Source organism: Acipenser ruthenus, chromosome 2, assembly GCF_902713425.1.
Source record: "Acipenser ruthenus chromosome 2, fAciRut3.2 maternal haplotype, whole genome shotgun sequence".
Lineage (NCBI taxonomy): Eukaryota > Metazoa > Chordata > Actinopteri > Acipenseriformes > Acipenseridae > Acipenser > Acipenser ruthenus.
Window position 1 is genome coordinate 28,035,940 of NC_081190.1, and position 15,242 is coordinate 28,051,181.

General features: G+C 38.3%; 1 protein-coding gene across 2 annotated transcripts in view; it reads left to right on the forward strand.

Annotated features, from left to right (window-relative positions):
* The first annotated feature begins 4,235 nt into the window (after positions 1–4,235).
* LOC117419279 (17-beta-hydroxysteroid dehydrogenase type 3-like) overlaps positions 4,236–15,242 on the forward strand; it is a 404,515-nt gene continuing 393,508 nt past the window's right edge. For both annotated transcript variants that reach the window (XM_058993070.1, XM_058993077.1), the window contains exon 1: positions 4,236–4,706. In XM_058993070.1, the coding sequence (XP_058849053.1) occupies positions 4,538–4,706 (169 nt within the window). In that variant the 5' untranslated portion in view covers positions 4,236–4,537. The remainder of the gene's footprint in view (positions 4,707–15,242) is intronic.

Below are 15,242 nucleotides of genomic sequence, written 5' to 3' on the forward strand. Positions count from 1 at the left end.
ATCCCACCCCACCCCACACACACTTTTTAAATCAAAGTTACACCACTGAATACATGTTTACATTTTTTTGTCTTATCTAATCTGAAAGTAGCAGGGAAGCACTGTGAGAGAGTTTGACTGCACAATATGGAGGGGGTGAATATTCTCTGACTCAAAGGTCAAGGATACCATGCCCTGCATACTGTATGTGAAACATACTGTTTGTTCTAGCAGGAGGATCTCAGAGCTACTATCACAGCATAGCCTACTTTATATCCAACAACATTTACTTCACTGAATCTTGGAATTGTAGCGATTCAATTGATTCATGTGTCTTTAGGGCAGAGGTAGAATCCACCAATTAGGCATTTACAATTCCAGGCATTTCAAATGAGACGTTAGCCTTTCTTGAGGAATATAGGGATTCTTCCCAAAAACAGAACTGAGTAATTATTCAATGACTGCTCTATGTTAGAGTACACGGTAGCAGGGGACTAGTTATTTGACCTAGGTTAAATTAACCTGAATATGTTTGTTTACCTAAGCTGCAGGACTGTTTTAATTGTACCGGGTGAAAAGAAAATTCACTTCCAGTCACTCAATGCGAAAGTTAATTGCCATTGGTTAGTACCCAATTGTTAAGGTTAGGGAAAGACAACTTTACTTGTTGTGAAATTAACACTATAATTCACACAAAAAACTTAAAGGGAATTACTCAGAAAATACGGGTATCTGCACATTCCTACTGCCCCTAACAAGATCACCTTTAAATATGAGCACAGTACAATCAGTACCCCAAACCGGGACTGGCCACTAGCTGAGTCCGAGTGTGGGACCCTGAACTAGACAAAACAAGCCAGTTTCAGCTGTTTCAGAGCTCTTGTCATTATGAGATGTGAAAAACACTTGCAGCACAGCCGGCAGAACATGCAGAGAGTTTTAACAAGTAAAAGCAAGGAAGCAGTTCTCATGTTCTATTTGCCATTGCAAACACATTAGTTTATAATTAATCTTGCAAAGCCCCAAGGTCCCTTTTAAGTTTCTGAAGATCTTGTGAGATTAACATGGGACTTGCCTTTGGTAGCGCTCACATATCCTTTGTTAAAAGAAAACAATGTTCAAGAGACATCCTGAATTCAGTTTTTAGCTTTATTAAATGAAAAGCTAAAGGAAGCAATACAAATTCCAACAAACTCCAGTCTGCAGCACTTCTTTCTATTACTTTATTCAGTTTCTATTCGTAAACTCAGGAAATACCATTTGGATGACTTCAATACCTCTGCAGATACAGACGGCTGACTCCGATATTTTAAATGGTTTATTATAAGTTAGTAAATCCTGTGTAAGGTGTCTATTATTGTATAGGATAAATCATCTTGTGCTTCTGGCTGCTCAAACTGTGCGAAACCACATCACTTATACAATAAGAGACACCCTAAATTCAATCACCCCCTTCTCTTAGCTTTCGCAAGCAGGTTTAAATATCCACAACATCCTCTTCCTGAGGATAATACTAGAAGCTCATTGGCAGAACTACCCTGCAGGTAATTACCTGAGCTTTCAGTTTTTTGATATGGTGGCATCGACGTCCGAGATACTCCCTTCAGCTTGTTGCTTGCAATTACAACCCCAGTATCTCAATGCCGTTTTGGTGATCAGATATTTTCGCATCACCATTGCGAAGGCTGTTTGTTCATTCTAACAAGCAGGCTTCCCTCAGTCTCGTATTGGTACTGACTGAGTGGTTTTGCCAGTGGCTTTTACAGATGGGCGTCCATGTACGTTAGTTACCACCCACTGTAACTGCGACCCGCTAACGACCTGGTACTGAACCAGGACCGAGATTACCGCACCGGTGCCCGGTGCTGAACCAAGCAGTAGCTGTGACCCGGTGGACCCATACCAAGGTCACTGACCCGCATCTGATCCCGACCGGTGCTGAATTGACCCAGTACCGAACCGGTCCCAAAGGGAATGCACATTTTTCGATTATATAAAAAAAGTTTACTTGTCTTGCAAGTCTGTTCTCAATTGACAGTACAGTCAATGCAGACAATCTCTCCTTATCAAAGATAGTTTACTGAAGGATTGCAACTTTGGAAATGAAAGCAGTGCTTGCAGTCCAATGTGGGTGCTGGGGAATCCTCTGCTCAGGTATTTCTGAAATCAGCTACTGTACCATTTGAAATGGAGAGTTCACATCATCATGTAAAAAAAAAAATTCTTTCTTTTTTTCTTGCACTGCCCTAGTGCTCTTCCATAGAGTAAGAGACGAGGAAGCAAGGTTATTTCTCTAAACCGTATCAAGGTAGTAAAAAAAAGTTACGTAAAATAACCAAGTACCTGACAAAGCTGTAGCTGTCTTTTTTTGCTCTTTACGATTTGCACAACACGATTTGTTCTTTGGTAGCGGATTCGACATATTGTCATTTTTTTAATAATACTGAATTTTTAACATCTGTTGGTATGTACTATCACATCCGCCAGCAGAGCAATCACATGACCTTAACACTGACCTACTGCCAGAGCGCCCGCTCTGCGCCCCATCTAGATAGAAAAATCTGTTAGTTCTGATTTGAGAATTTGTGTTTTGATTGACAGTCCGCCAATACTACCTTGCTATGGTTTATTTTTCTAATACCAGTAGATTAGACGGTGCCTATATATATATATATATATATATATATATATATATATATATATATATATATATATATATATATATATATTACATTTAATCATTAAAGAGGGCTCAGAGAAAAACAGGAATGGACTCAGGGCTGGGCCCCTCCCCTCCCAAAGCCCTGGACCAGGTGCAGTTGAGTCCCTTGCACCCCACCCTGACTGATTTTAACGGTGGGATATGGGACGAAGATTTATGTTAGTGGTAAGCACGAGAGATCACAAAAACACCAAAAAGCCAGTACCGCTCATAAAACCAGCTGTTTGCAGGATTTCAAACTGGTGCTATAAAGTATGACAGACAAATGTAACTGGGTTAGCCAGTAAGGGTGTACAGTGGCTCTCAAAAGTATTCACACCCCTTGGACTTTTCCACATTTTATTGCGTTACAACATGGAATCAAAATTGATTTAATTAGGAGTTTTTGCCACTGATCAACACAAAACAAGTCCATAATGTCAAAGTGAAAAATAAAATCTACAAATTGTTCTAAATTAATTGCAAATATAAAACAGAAAATAGGTGCCCTGGCTCGTCCTTTGATGGCGAGGTCAATATGCAGTACCACACTCAGCATTTATATCTGTTGTGTGGTGAAAGTACAACTAAATCAGCCACCTACAACTACAGTACAATAGAAACACAAGGGCCAAGAGAAAATTTAATTAGGAAGCATCTCATGGTTGTTTTTCTTCTACACTTTTTAAAAGCAATTAAAAGGAGCGCCGTGTCACAGTCTATAATAAAGTGGAATAGTCGTAAGACTCTGTCTTATGTAGGCATTCACTTGAGGCCACTAAGATTTCAATTTACAAAAGCTCCCATATTTTAAAAACTCAATGTTGACAGGTATGCAAATAATACATAATAAAAAACTCAGAATACAAAAAATAACAAAATTCATAAACTTACTGTGAAAAACTGCACACACAAAACAAAGGAATTCACCGCATAAAACAAAACAAATCATCGCATAGCCTACGAATGCCACGGCAATCTATTTTATTTTGATGAGAAATGTTTAAGCTTTAAAATGATACCCTACTTGCGGTGGCACAACCAGGCTATCAATGTGATTTAACCCTTAGAATGTGAGCTAGTAGTCCTAGTAGTCAGTAAAGCGGCAAACATTTGTAAGGGGGAGGGTGTATATTTCATGGCATAGCCTACGAATGCCTACTTATGCCACTCTGCAATCTACTTTATTTTGAAGATACACTTTAAAATGATAAGCTACTTGAGGTGCCACAACCAGGCTATCGACATAATTTCAAGTATTTCATGACATAGCTTGTGAATGCCTGTTTATGCCACTCTTAGAATGTGAGCTAAAATTCATACGTAACTGTTCGAATAATTAACTTAAACCTCGAATCGGGATTAAGTAACTATTCATTCAGCCCAGTGAATTTCCAGAAAAGGACGGGTGGAGAGTACGTGATATACTATGCAGGGCATCGTGGTGATTGAACTTCTACGTTAGTGATGACCTCATCAAAAGAAACAGAAAAAAAAAAACACGATAAAAGATAAGCAAACCGCCAAAGACAGTATCACAAGCCAGATTTGTCTGGAAAACCGGGAGGGAGTAGGGGAGTAGTGGGGTAGTAGTTTATAAAAGTCGCAGGCGAGACCCAAGCATTACAATGTTACAGCAAACCCAATGAACAAATAAAACGTGCATTTGTATATTTTCTGTTTAAGAAAATCTGTATTTTATTGGCGTTCCGGTACTTTCAGATTTAGGAGTACAGCACTGATAGTGAGGTGTGGCCACACACTGTGATTGACACTTTAAAGGGTTAGTTCTGAATTGTAGCCTCCACCTCGTCCTGCTCTTACTTCTTGCTGGCAGTGATTCGTTATCAGAGGTGTATGTGTGCATATACAGCAATGGGTTTCGTAGATCTGATTCTAATTTCTCTAGGAGCCATAGTTGCACTGGTGTATGTTCTAAAATTCATCAAGCTTGTGAAGATCCTTTTTCCAAAGACCTGGTGTCCCCTGTCTCGGTCTTTCTTTTCATCACTGGGAGAGTGGGCAGGTAAGTTATATAAATTACAAACATTAAATGTGATATACATGTTAGTTCTGCAGACTGAGAGCAAAAACAATCATAGTTGTAGCATTTACAGTTTCAAAACATACAAGAGATGTTTCTTAAAGTACCAGCATTCTAATGTAATAGACGTTTCCATAAAATATATGCGAATGTAATACAAAAACAGGTTTCCATTAAACTTGATTCTAGCGAACAAACAAACAAATGTACGTAATGAGGTCACGAGCTTAAAGAAATGGTTATCGCACAAAGTTTCTTAATCTGAACAAGAAGAAGAAGAAGAAGAAGAAGAAGAAGAAGAACAACAGACAGACAGTTCGATGCATTTCCATCCATATATGAGTTAGGATATGTATGTATAATGATATATAATATGTATTGTAGGTTGATATCAATACTGCTTTTTTTTGTAGTAAATTTGTATTGTTAATAAAAAAAATAATACATAATAAAAATAACGACGCAACATCAGCACACACGTGAACTGTGGGACGCTGGTGTTTTGCTCCAGTCGTATTTAACCCTTTTGCCTACGCAGAATGACCAGAATTAGGCATGAATATGACAGCTGTCTGTTTAGCTTGTAGTTTGATAACCGTAAATCAGAAATTAAACCCCAGTATATCAACAGAAAGGCATTAAGTAGAGTTGTGCAATTTTACAAGGATTTCAAATCAGATATCAGAATTGAAATAGCTTTGTTCAGTTGCAGAGCTACACAAGGTTTTGTGATGCGTGTATTTTATTTACAAAAAAGAGTTGAAATGGCAAATGCAGCTGTAAGACAACTGAAAGTGGAAACATAATATTATCCTGACACACAAGATGTTGAGTATTTATTTATTTATTTATTTATTTATTTATTTTATTCAACAAGAAGAAACTTGCGAATACTGTATTGGTATATACAAAAATAAATCCTACCAATAAAAACAGATAAATGTCTACAACGAAATAATTATTGGTAAAAGTTATTTCTGTTTTGATTTCAGATTTGAATAGCAGAGAAGTAGAGGAAGATTCCGTATCCTCTAACTTTTTGTCTTACTTGTTGGGAAAGTGGTCAAAGTAGCTGATTTGTGTCAAAAGTTACATCGTTTACAGTAAATAGAATGTTGGAAGTCTGGGAGTTTTTAAACAATGGGGAGCTTTAGAATGTTGAAAAAAGTCTCATTAAAGTGAATGAAGATGGACAAAAAAAGGACAAAAAGCTTAATAGTTTAAAAAGTATACAGTACATCAAAAAGTTGTATACAAGCACACTATTCCAGACCGGTCTACACGTTTTAAAGTTTGAACGGCGTTTCTAGCTTAAACGGTGTAAGAGGAGTAGCGTGCCAAAGAATAAGAAGAAGAAGTATGTCGAAGAGTTAAAGTGGGGACTCTTGCTTCGCAAGCCCCACTAATAATAATAATAATCGTATAGTACATTCATGTATCTGCTTATTGATAAAACCCATCTCTGGACTTATAAAGTGTTAGAGTATTGTGATTATTATATTTTATATTTGTCTGTGTATAAATAATAATTATAATTCTGAGTATTACTGTAACTACAACAATGTTTACCATGAATAATGTAGTGATTTCGGTTAACGCAGGCAGGCGCATCACACAGAGCGAGGCAATCCACACACAGGCGGAGGGTGGGCGCGAACCTAGGATCTCTTGCACTAAAGCATAGCGCCGATGCCGCTGTACAAACGAGCCGGCTCCTTTGCAAGGAGTGTATACCAGGCTTATGTCTGTGTGTGTGATTACGTCACCTACCAGCCCTGCTGCTGCCTTCCCGTGCACGCTATATAAACATGAAATCTCTGCCATGATTGACACAACATGATTAATAACACATCCAATCAGAATCGGAGTAACACACACACTCACTTGATGTTTGGGCACACTTTCCCCTGGGTGTTTCGGAACCCTGGAATTGGTGGCAGCTCGGTTGCCACCACTTTTAGTTTTTCGAAACTCAGAAGTAGTAGTTTTGTTGTCTTCAGTTGGTGTCTCTATATTTTACAGTAGTGTTGCAAACACAGGGAATCATACACTAGAGTGCGGATGAGCAGGATGTACTCTGATGGAAATTCAGTTTATATTACTTAAGTTTATATTGTTATATTCTTTATAATCTGCAATGTTATTGATTATATCGACCTAATAATGTCGACAAGTCTGTCAGAATTCTGCCTTGAATAAAATAAACTGCTTCCAAGTAGCACCCGTGTTGGAGGTTAACGAGAAAAAGAGAAGGGCAGAATTGAAACTAGCGTTTCTAGTGGCAAATCACACCGCCATTTCCACTGTGGATTGCTTGTCTGAGATCGTCAAAGACACTGTAAATGATACAAACTACACCGATCGCAAAGACATCCAGCTCCACAGAACTTAGTGCACAGCAGTCATTGGCGACTCATGGCTTGAAAAACTGGTGGGGCACAGCACCCCCATCACCCCCCTCCCCCCCCCCCCCCCCCCCACGCAAAATTTTTTTAAAAAAATGCTCAAACCCGATGCCCGATTTTAACCATTTTTATGTAAACATTAAGCTAGCTTTCTAACATTACCAGATATTTCATCACAAACAGTTCTACGCCAGATTGTCACAATCAAGAGAGCTGCAAACAGCACTTTACAGGCAAGAGTCTCTTATCGACAGACATCTACACCTGCACTAACCTGAGCGTTTGAAATGGAAGGATCGTCACACTCTTGTGCTGTTCGTAACATTCTGAACTACAGAAGAGTCAGGTTCGGTTTCTGTTGATGTCTCTGGCGTTGGAGGTTTAGCTTTTTTGTTGTAGAAAAACTCCAAACGTAGCTGTATTTTTGCCATTTTAACAGGGCTCAAATTCACTCCGTTTAGCACATATTTTCGCTGACTGAAAAAGTGAAAGTCACACACGAGAACAAATATAACGGTGAAGGGTCTTAGACACTCTTTGTTATGTTATTATGTTTTGAAAGTTTGAAATAAACTGCGCATTTTTAAATAATAAACCCTGGCAACAGTGGCGTAGCCAGGATTTTTTTTCGGGAGAGGGTGGCAATGGTAACTTTTTTAAGGTGAATAGTCACAGTGGTGAAATTGGCAACCTGATTTCTTATTAGTGCATTGACGTTTTATTGTCGAAAAATAAATAACTTTTTTAAAAAAAAAGAAGATCCAATAACCAAATACACTGTTGTGCAAAATAGTTAAAAAGAGAGATTCAGTTCAGAACACTTCCGTTTAAAAACAAAAAAGGAAATACGAAGCAAAGGACTTGAACTTTTAACATGCGCATCAAATTTCACATTTTGATAATAAATAACTATATATAATTTCATTCGTACTTATGGTTGTTTATTTCACATTTGGTGTTCAAAGCAAAGCAAACCATTTTATTTAATTTCACAAATCCTGACTAATGTAATTACTCTTTGACTGACGCAGGACTGCCGATGGTACCTAATCTTCTGGAGGTTTGGGAGAGGAGGGACTTGTGCACACAGTTGCATTAACTACATTGTATAACTACAGCGCCTTTAAACACACAAAAAAATGTACAAACAGCTGATCCAACAAAAAACTTGGGTTGATTGACAGCAAATCCAACCACTCATTTTTTTTGGTATCACACTGCACTGACATTCGCTGACGGACACGTTGTAGCCTAAACAAATAATCAGAATGAAAACAAGTAGGTAACCGAACTCAGGAATTGAAACAGTTTTGCCGGTTTTCTCTCAGCAGCGTCCAGAACTGCTTTCATTCTGATTTATTTCTTTAGTTATTCAATTAATAACAGGTTGTACATTTACCACCACTCCATCTCCAAGACCTGGATGGACTTGGTTACCGTCCCTTGATGAAGCTGGCTGCACAATCCGTGAAAAATGATAATCTTATTAGTAGGCTGGCTGCTGGAGAGGTCAGCTGGCAATAAGATATGTCATGAGGCGAGTGCATTCTATGTAAATACATAGGCTACTCATTACATAGTAGATGTCCTCTACCACATCTATATGTGTAGTAGCTAGGCTACATAGCATATACAGTAATCATAGCCTATATGTTTCATGCATCTGTGTTTGGGGTTGAGCAAGTACAGCTTGCTTATGTATTCTCATTGGTTGATAGCAACGCGGTAAATAAAAAGTTCTTTCCGTGAGCGAAAAGAAAAATCAGCGCCGCCCATGCCACGTCCGCCCCGCTATAATGGGAAGCGAAAAATATAACAATATTGCAATTTCTTACACATGTTTCAGTGTGAACGATCCTAACACATTGTTTAAGCCACTGCCTGGCAGAAATCTGGGGGGGCACGTGACCAGGCGTGCCCCCCTATGCGTCGACACTAACCCCGCCCCATTTAAATGATTTGGTTAGCCCCACCTCTTTAAATTATTTTGTTAACTCCACCCACTTTTAATGATTTGGTTAGCCCCACCCACTTTAAAATAGGCCGTGCATTAATAAAGTAATGCCCCCATACTTGTAACTATGCACTGCTCCAAGTTACTTTTTATTTATAACTCGCTATTAGCAAAAACAACCAGCTGTTGAGAAATTATGCTCTATAATCATCCTCCATTGGGACAATATAGACATGCATTGTTGCCAACCAAAGCACCAACTACATACAGTCAGCATTCGGTTATCCGTTACCCAGATACAGGTTAGTCGCGTTTTACCGCCCTGCATTAAGAATACAATCAATCCCCATTTTATATATATACTGTATGTAAATAATGTCACAAATGAATGCACTTACCCGTCACACATGATTTCCGACTCCGTCTCCAGTTTTCTGATACAAAGCCCATCTATTCAGTGTTACAATGTACTTGTTATCTGTCACAACCCACTTTTTTTTTTCTCCCATGCCAAATCAGTCTGTCTTTATTGTGCAGTTACACAGCACTTCCTCCAATTTCACATGACGAAAATGCAGCAAAAACAAAGTGAACGAGAAGCTACGCTAATGTAAAAGTCATTAAACAGTTTTAGATACTGTGATGCATTTTTATATTTCTTTTTAAATCTGTGATCTTTAGTTGCTTTTGTGCATTTTCATTTGCAAGTGAACTGTGACATTAGGGCCTTATCGAGCACTATGTTCTGCAATTTTAAATACTGGCTTTGGATACTGTTATAATTGTGGAAACTGGTGTTTTTTTTAAAATCTTTTGCTAAATTGCATTGCTTTTTGCCTTTTACGCAGTTCTGTGCATGGGTAACAGTGCCGTTTCTAGGTATAAGCGACATAAGCGACTGCTTAGGGCCCCCTGCCGCTAGGGGCCCCCCTAGCAATAAATAAATAAATAAATATATTTTCTTTTAAATTGATTTTCATAAATAATCACAGTGATCAGTTTTCAAATAATTTACAGATTTTGTTAGTGAGTGAGTCATGCCCAGGGCCATCATGGAATCATGCATCATTCATCAGCCTTTTGAATGAAAACTATTAAGTAGCATACTGTAACGTTAGTCACAATGGCAGAGACAAATGAAGAAGAAGACAATAGGAGGGGATGGGGCGTCCAGTATTTTCATATCTCAAAGGTGGCAACCCTATTCCAGACTTTGTTTTCACTGCCTTTTGTTAATAAAAGATGATGTTGCTGCTAACAGGTCCCTCTTTATTCTTTACGTCTTTATTTGTTCATTGTATGTTTGCTCGTACATATGTGTGCTCATACAAACATTTACAAGACAGTAGGCTTAAGCCTATGTTGGTTTGATGTCGTGCCAAGTGGAGTGGGCTACAGTGAAGGGAGGCCCCCAAATCAAATCCTGCTTAGGGCCCCCAAAAGGCTAGAAACGGCCCTGATGGGTAACATTTTGATATCATTTTGCTGTTGGGCCGTTAATGGGGAAATTTACGTACTGCTACAATACATACCAGATTTCAAAGTATGTACTGTATTACAGTTCACGTGTCCACAGTCATCTCTTTTGGCAAGTGATATTTTCAGAATCATATCATTCTGAATTAAAATACTTCTATTGAAAATATAGTACTGTTCCAACAAAACCAACTACAGTACATCTAAATGGAAGCCTACGTATTTTAAAACACAGTCCTTTCAGCTATGTATTTTTGACATTGTATCTTTTTTGTGTTCCCTGAAAAAACTGACAAGGGTTGGAACGGGCCAAAATAAAATAATCAGATATGTGTCACACTCGTTTAACTGTCACTGAAGTCAAATTTTTATAGGGTCGGATATGTGAGTGTTGACTGCAGGGTTGGCTGATTTAAATCAAGTCGATTGAAGTCACTGATTTAAATCAATAATTAAATCACTTGATTTAAAAAACAAAAAACATTCATTTAAATCATTTTTTCATTTCCTACCTATTTTATATAGTTTCTCAAGGAAAATACATGAAAAGTATGTTTTAAAAACCTTTTATTAACAGAAACATCTTAAACTGTTACTGTCTATAAACTAAAACTCTTAGGGCTGTATTCTGATCACAGTGCAAATGCAAGTGCAAACGCAAAAGGAGTTTGCCCCAGATTCTGTGGCGCATAAATGGAGGGAAAATGTAAAAAAATACTACAATGAAATGGTATTCTGAAGACTTGCCTCGTCTTGCCCTGTTATAGAGCGCCTGCCCCATCATTAACATATTCACTGAAGCGATTCTGATGACAGTGCAATGGGGTCCCAAATAGACAATTGAGCACTGTGTTAAGACCCACTGAAACCAGGTTTATTTAGTGGTGCAATCAGGAACTTTAACAATTGAACACACTTGTACTGTAGCTGGTAAATAGAACAGAAGAGCAGCTTCTGAACTCAGGTCAAAGCACCTTAGCACATAGTTATTGAGTAATTGGAACATGAGCCACTCGGAATGATTACAAACATCTCAAAAGGTATTACAATTTCACTTGAAAGTTGATTTTTAATGATGTGCTGTTTAGTTAGGTCAGATGTGTTATCCGGGATCGTCTCTCGAACACAAGTCAAGGTGATGGGACCTGTTGCTTTAGTAAAACAGCTAGAGTAAATATAAGTCTTGGCTCTCTGTCAAGAAAAGCAAAAACAAAATCAGAATTTAGCAGTCTCATTGGCAGGCATGTCAAGTCTCACTCCTAAAAGAAAGCACATGACCATGTATATTAAAGGCATATTCCTAAATTGTAATCCTCATTTTTTACCTTGACCTCTGCCAAGGACATTATATGACATTTGACACTTAAGCAAGACATCTCACAAGTGCAGACATACCCCCAAAATGTTTTCCGTTTCAGAGGAAAATACAACTGCAGTTCAGAAAAGACATTTGTTCATCCCCCAAAACTAGGTATGTTAACTCATCTTGTAGCCTAGTTGTAGTTTCTGTGCAGTAGGTAAACTGCTGTATATCTGCAATTTGTACTGAACTTTCTCTTTAGTATAATTGCTAGTTTTGTTAAAAAAAAAAAAAAAAACATGTTACCACCCAGTATTGTACCATAACCTCTACGTTTTGTAAGGTTTCTGACCTTTTGAGAGGAGCCCTAAACTAAGGTGTTATATAACCCCCTGCACCCTGCTTGTGGCTCAGTGTTGAGCTATGAAGATGAGGTCACTGCTGCTTGTCTGCCTGATTGTGGTCACACTGACTGTGGCTATTGCTGCCCCCAAGCAAGAGGGGTCTGAAACGGGCAAAGGAAAAAAGGTTGGTAGAAAGAAAATGTATATTAAAGAAACAGCACAGCTTACAAAAGGCCTGCAATGTTGTTCTTGTCTATTTTGTTTTGTTTTAAATAAATGACTATTATGATACATTAGAAAATATCGCTTTAAACTGTTTGCTGACAGGGTTTTGCTGGGGATGTTAACTAAAGGTTGGCTGTTTAAAAGTAAATGAAGAGTCTTGTTCTTGAAAGGACATTTCACACATTTCTATTGGAATTAAGCTGGGCAAGAGAAGAAAATCCACATTTTTACAGGCTTTATGGTTTATTTGCCATTTCTGAATTTGTCAAACAGAAGTTTAAAAATGCACTTAGTGACCATACTTGGAATACTATGTTGCTTCTGGTCCCTGCACTACAAAAAAGATAATGCGTCCCTGAAGAGATTAATCAGACGGGTCTTATGAAGATCTGTTACAGGAATAATGTAACTGTAGTCACTACTTAAAGCACAGCACTAACACCAGACCAGAGGACACCAATTGGTGGAGACATACTACACAGAGGTTGGTGATGGTATGGAATGGGTTACCGAGACATGTTGTTGATGCTGAATCACTGGGATCCTTTAAGACCAGACCTGACCAGGTTTTGAGATCAATCAGCTACTAGGAACCAGATAAGCACTTGTATATATTTTTGTGTTCAGATTTGAAAGCATAGTAGCACACGGGAAAACGGAAGCATGTCGTACGTGGAGTGGAAATGCATTTTAAAAACAGTTTTAAAATGCAGCGGATTGCAGGTGCATTTAATGAGGACTGTAGCAGATCTGTCTAAATACTGGACACGTGCTATATGGTCATCTTCCTTATTCCTTACTTTAACCCAGTTTAGAACAACTGAATAGATCCTGCAGTTTTTACATAAAGCGTCTCGAAATGTATTATTGCATAAATAGTAATAACAGGTTGTAGCAATGCAGTGTTACAAAGGGATTTATAATGTCTTTTAATTACTTAATAGTATGACACGAGGCTTGATACTAGTAATGTAAACATTTTGTTTTTCGTAAAAACCGTATTCCTGGATAAGAATTGTCAAAACCTTTAAATTGTAGATGTTTTATAAATTGGCCCTCGAACTAAAGTGTGGCCTACAGTTTTATGTTTGTCTGAAAAAAACAACTACAATTGGTATTTTTAATAATCATTAACATGTTCATTATTTCAATATACAAACATGCAGTATTTTGCAATTATTTAAATCCAATCTTCTCCACTGCAGTTAAACTATGGTTGTTTTTCCTATGCACTTGACAGTGGTGGTGGGTGTTTTTGCCAAAAACTGCTTTAAGTGTGTGATGCAGTGTTGTAAGATTTATTGACATTATGTTGATAATCAGAACAACAGGGTTCACCAACCTCGACTAGGTCAGGGTTAACACAGTTGAGCTCAGATGAAACAGCCCATTTGCAATGTACAGTACTGGGTGGCTATTGGTCATTCAGCAGTGTGATGCAAATACCTGCAGTTACCACAAAGCGCTGACCTGAGCACACTTGCTCATTTGCTATTCTAGTTTTCTCCCTGGGATGCTCGTACTTAAATATTTAATATAAATGGACTTTAGTTGGTATATAGGGGGCTGGTGTCTATAGAGTTAACACAAACTGTTTTACAATTTCTGAAAATGAAATTAATAAATTGTGAGCGATGGGGATATAAATAGGCCCAATTAATCCCACACCTGCCGCACACCTTCTGTGAATGATGCAATTGTCAGCAAATGATTTACTGACCATCCCAATATAATTTAGGAGCAAAAGAAACATCTGTAATTGGCGTAATTACAGGGATTAATTATAGCATTGTTTCTTTACCGAATATCTCAATCGTCCTGCCTGGGGACAGATGTGAAGTTATGTATATATACATTTAGTGTGCCCAATTATTTTACCCCCGATTTTCTCCCCAATTTGGAATGTCCAATTATTTTTTCTCCTCATCGCAGCAATTCCTTACACAGCTCAGGAGATCCAAAGGTTCAGTGGGCGTCCTCCGATCCCACAACCAAACTATTATCCTCTTTTACACCCAGGAACTCGAGAGCGGATGTCAGCGAGCTACTGACCTCTGGAGGACAAAGGCCAGCCCTGCAGGTGTCCGCTTTTGAGCTCACAGGGCGCCTGGCCAGCAGGGTTCACTGTAGCGCAATGAGGAGAAACAGTCCCTTTTGTTTTTGCTTCCCTAACCCACGGGAGTGCCAGAGCCAATGTTACGCTCCCTTTGGAATTCACAGCGAAGACCGACAACTTTGCACAGCCAGGACGCGAACCTGTGCTGTATGACCACACAACCACGCTTTTACCAGGTGAGCCACTCGAGGACCCCCTGATAGTGTTTTTGAGGTTAAGATTCATTTAAAAGTTATAACTAGCTCTTTATTTTATATATATATATATATATATATATATATATATATATATATATATATATATATATTGCACCAGAACAAAAGGAAAAGTGAAACGAAGAAACTGTAAAAAATGACGACTGGACACCAACCACTAAAAGCTGGTAATTTTAAACTTTAAAGAGATAGTTTATACCCTCTAAGCGGGCAATTTCTAATCTCTTTATTCATGCCACTGTCTGGTGCTCCAAGGGAGACTACAGTTGGATTTTTATACCAGCTCTGTTATCCCCAGCTGGGGATGAAATCCATTGCGAAGGGGATGAAGTGGAGGTGGCTGTACACACACACACACAATTTGTTACAAACTGTTTATCCAATTGACAGGAAACTTAGCATCAACATTATAGAGTATACATTAATGATAATATACAAGATTGTGAATGTCACACAGTTTTACATACATCTGGATAATCCCTC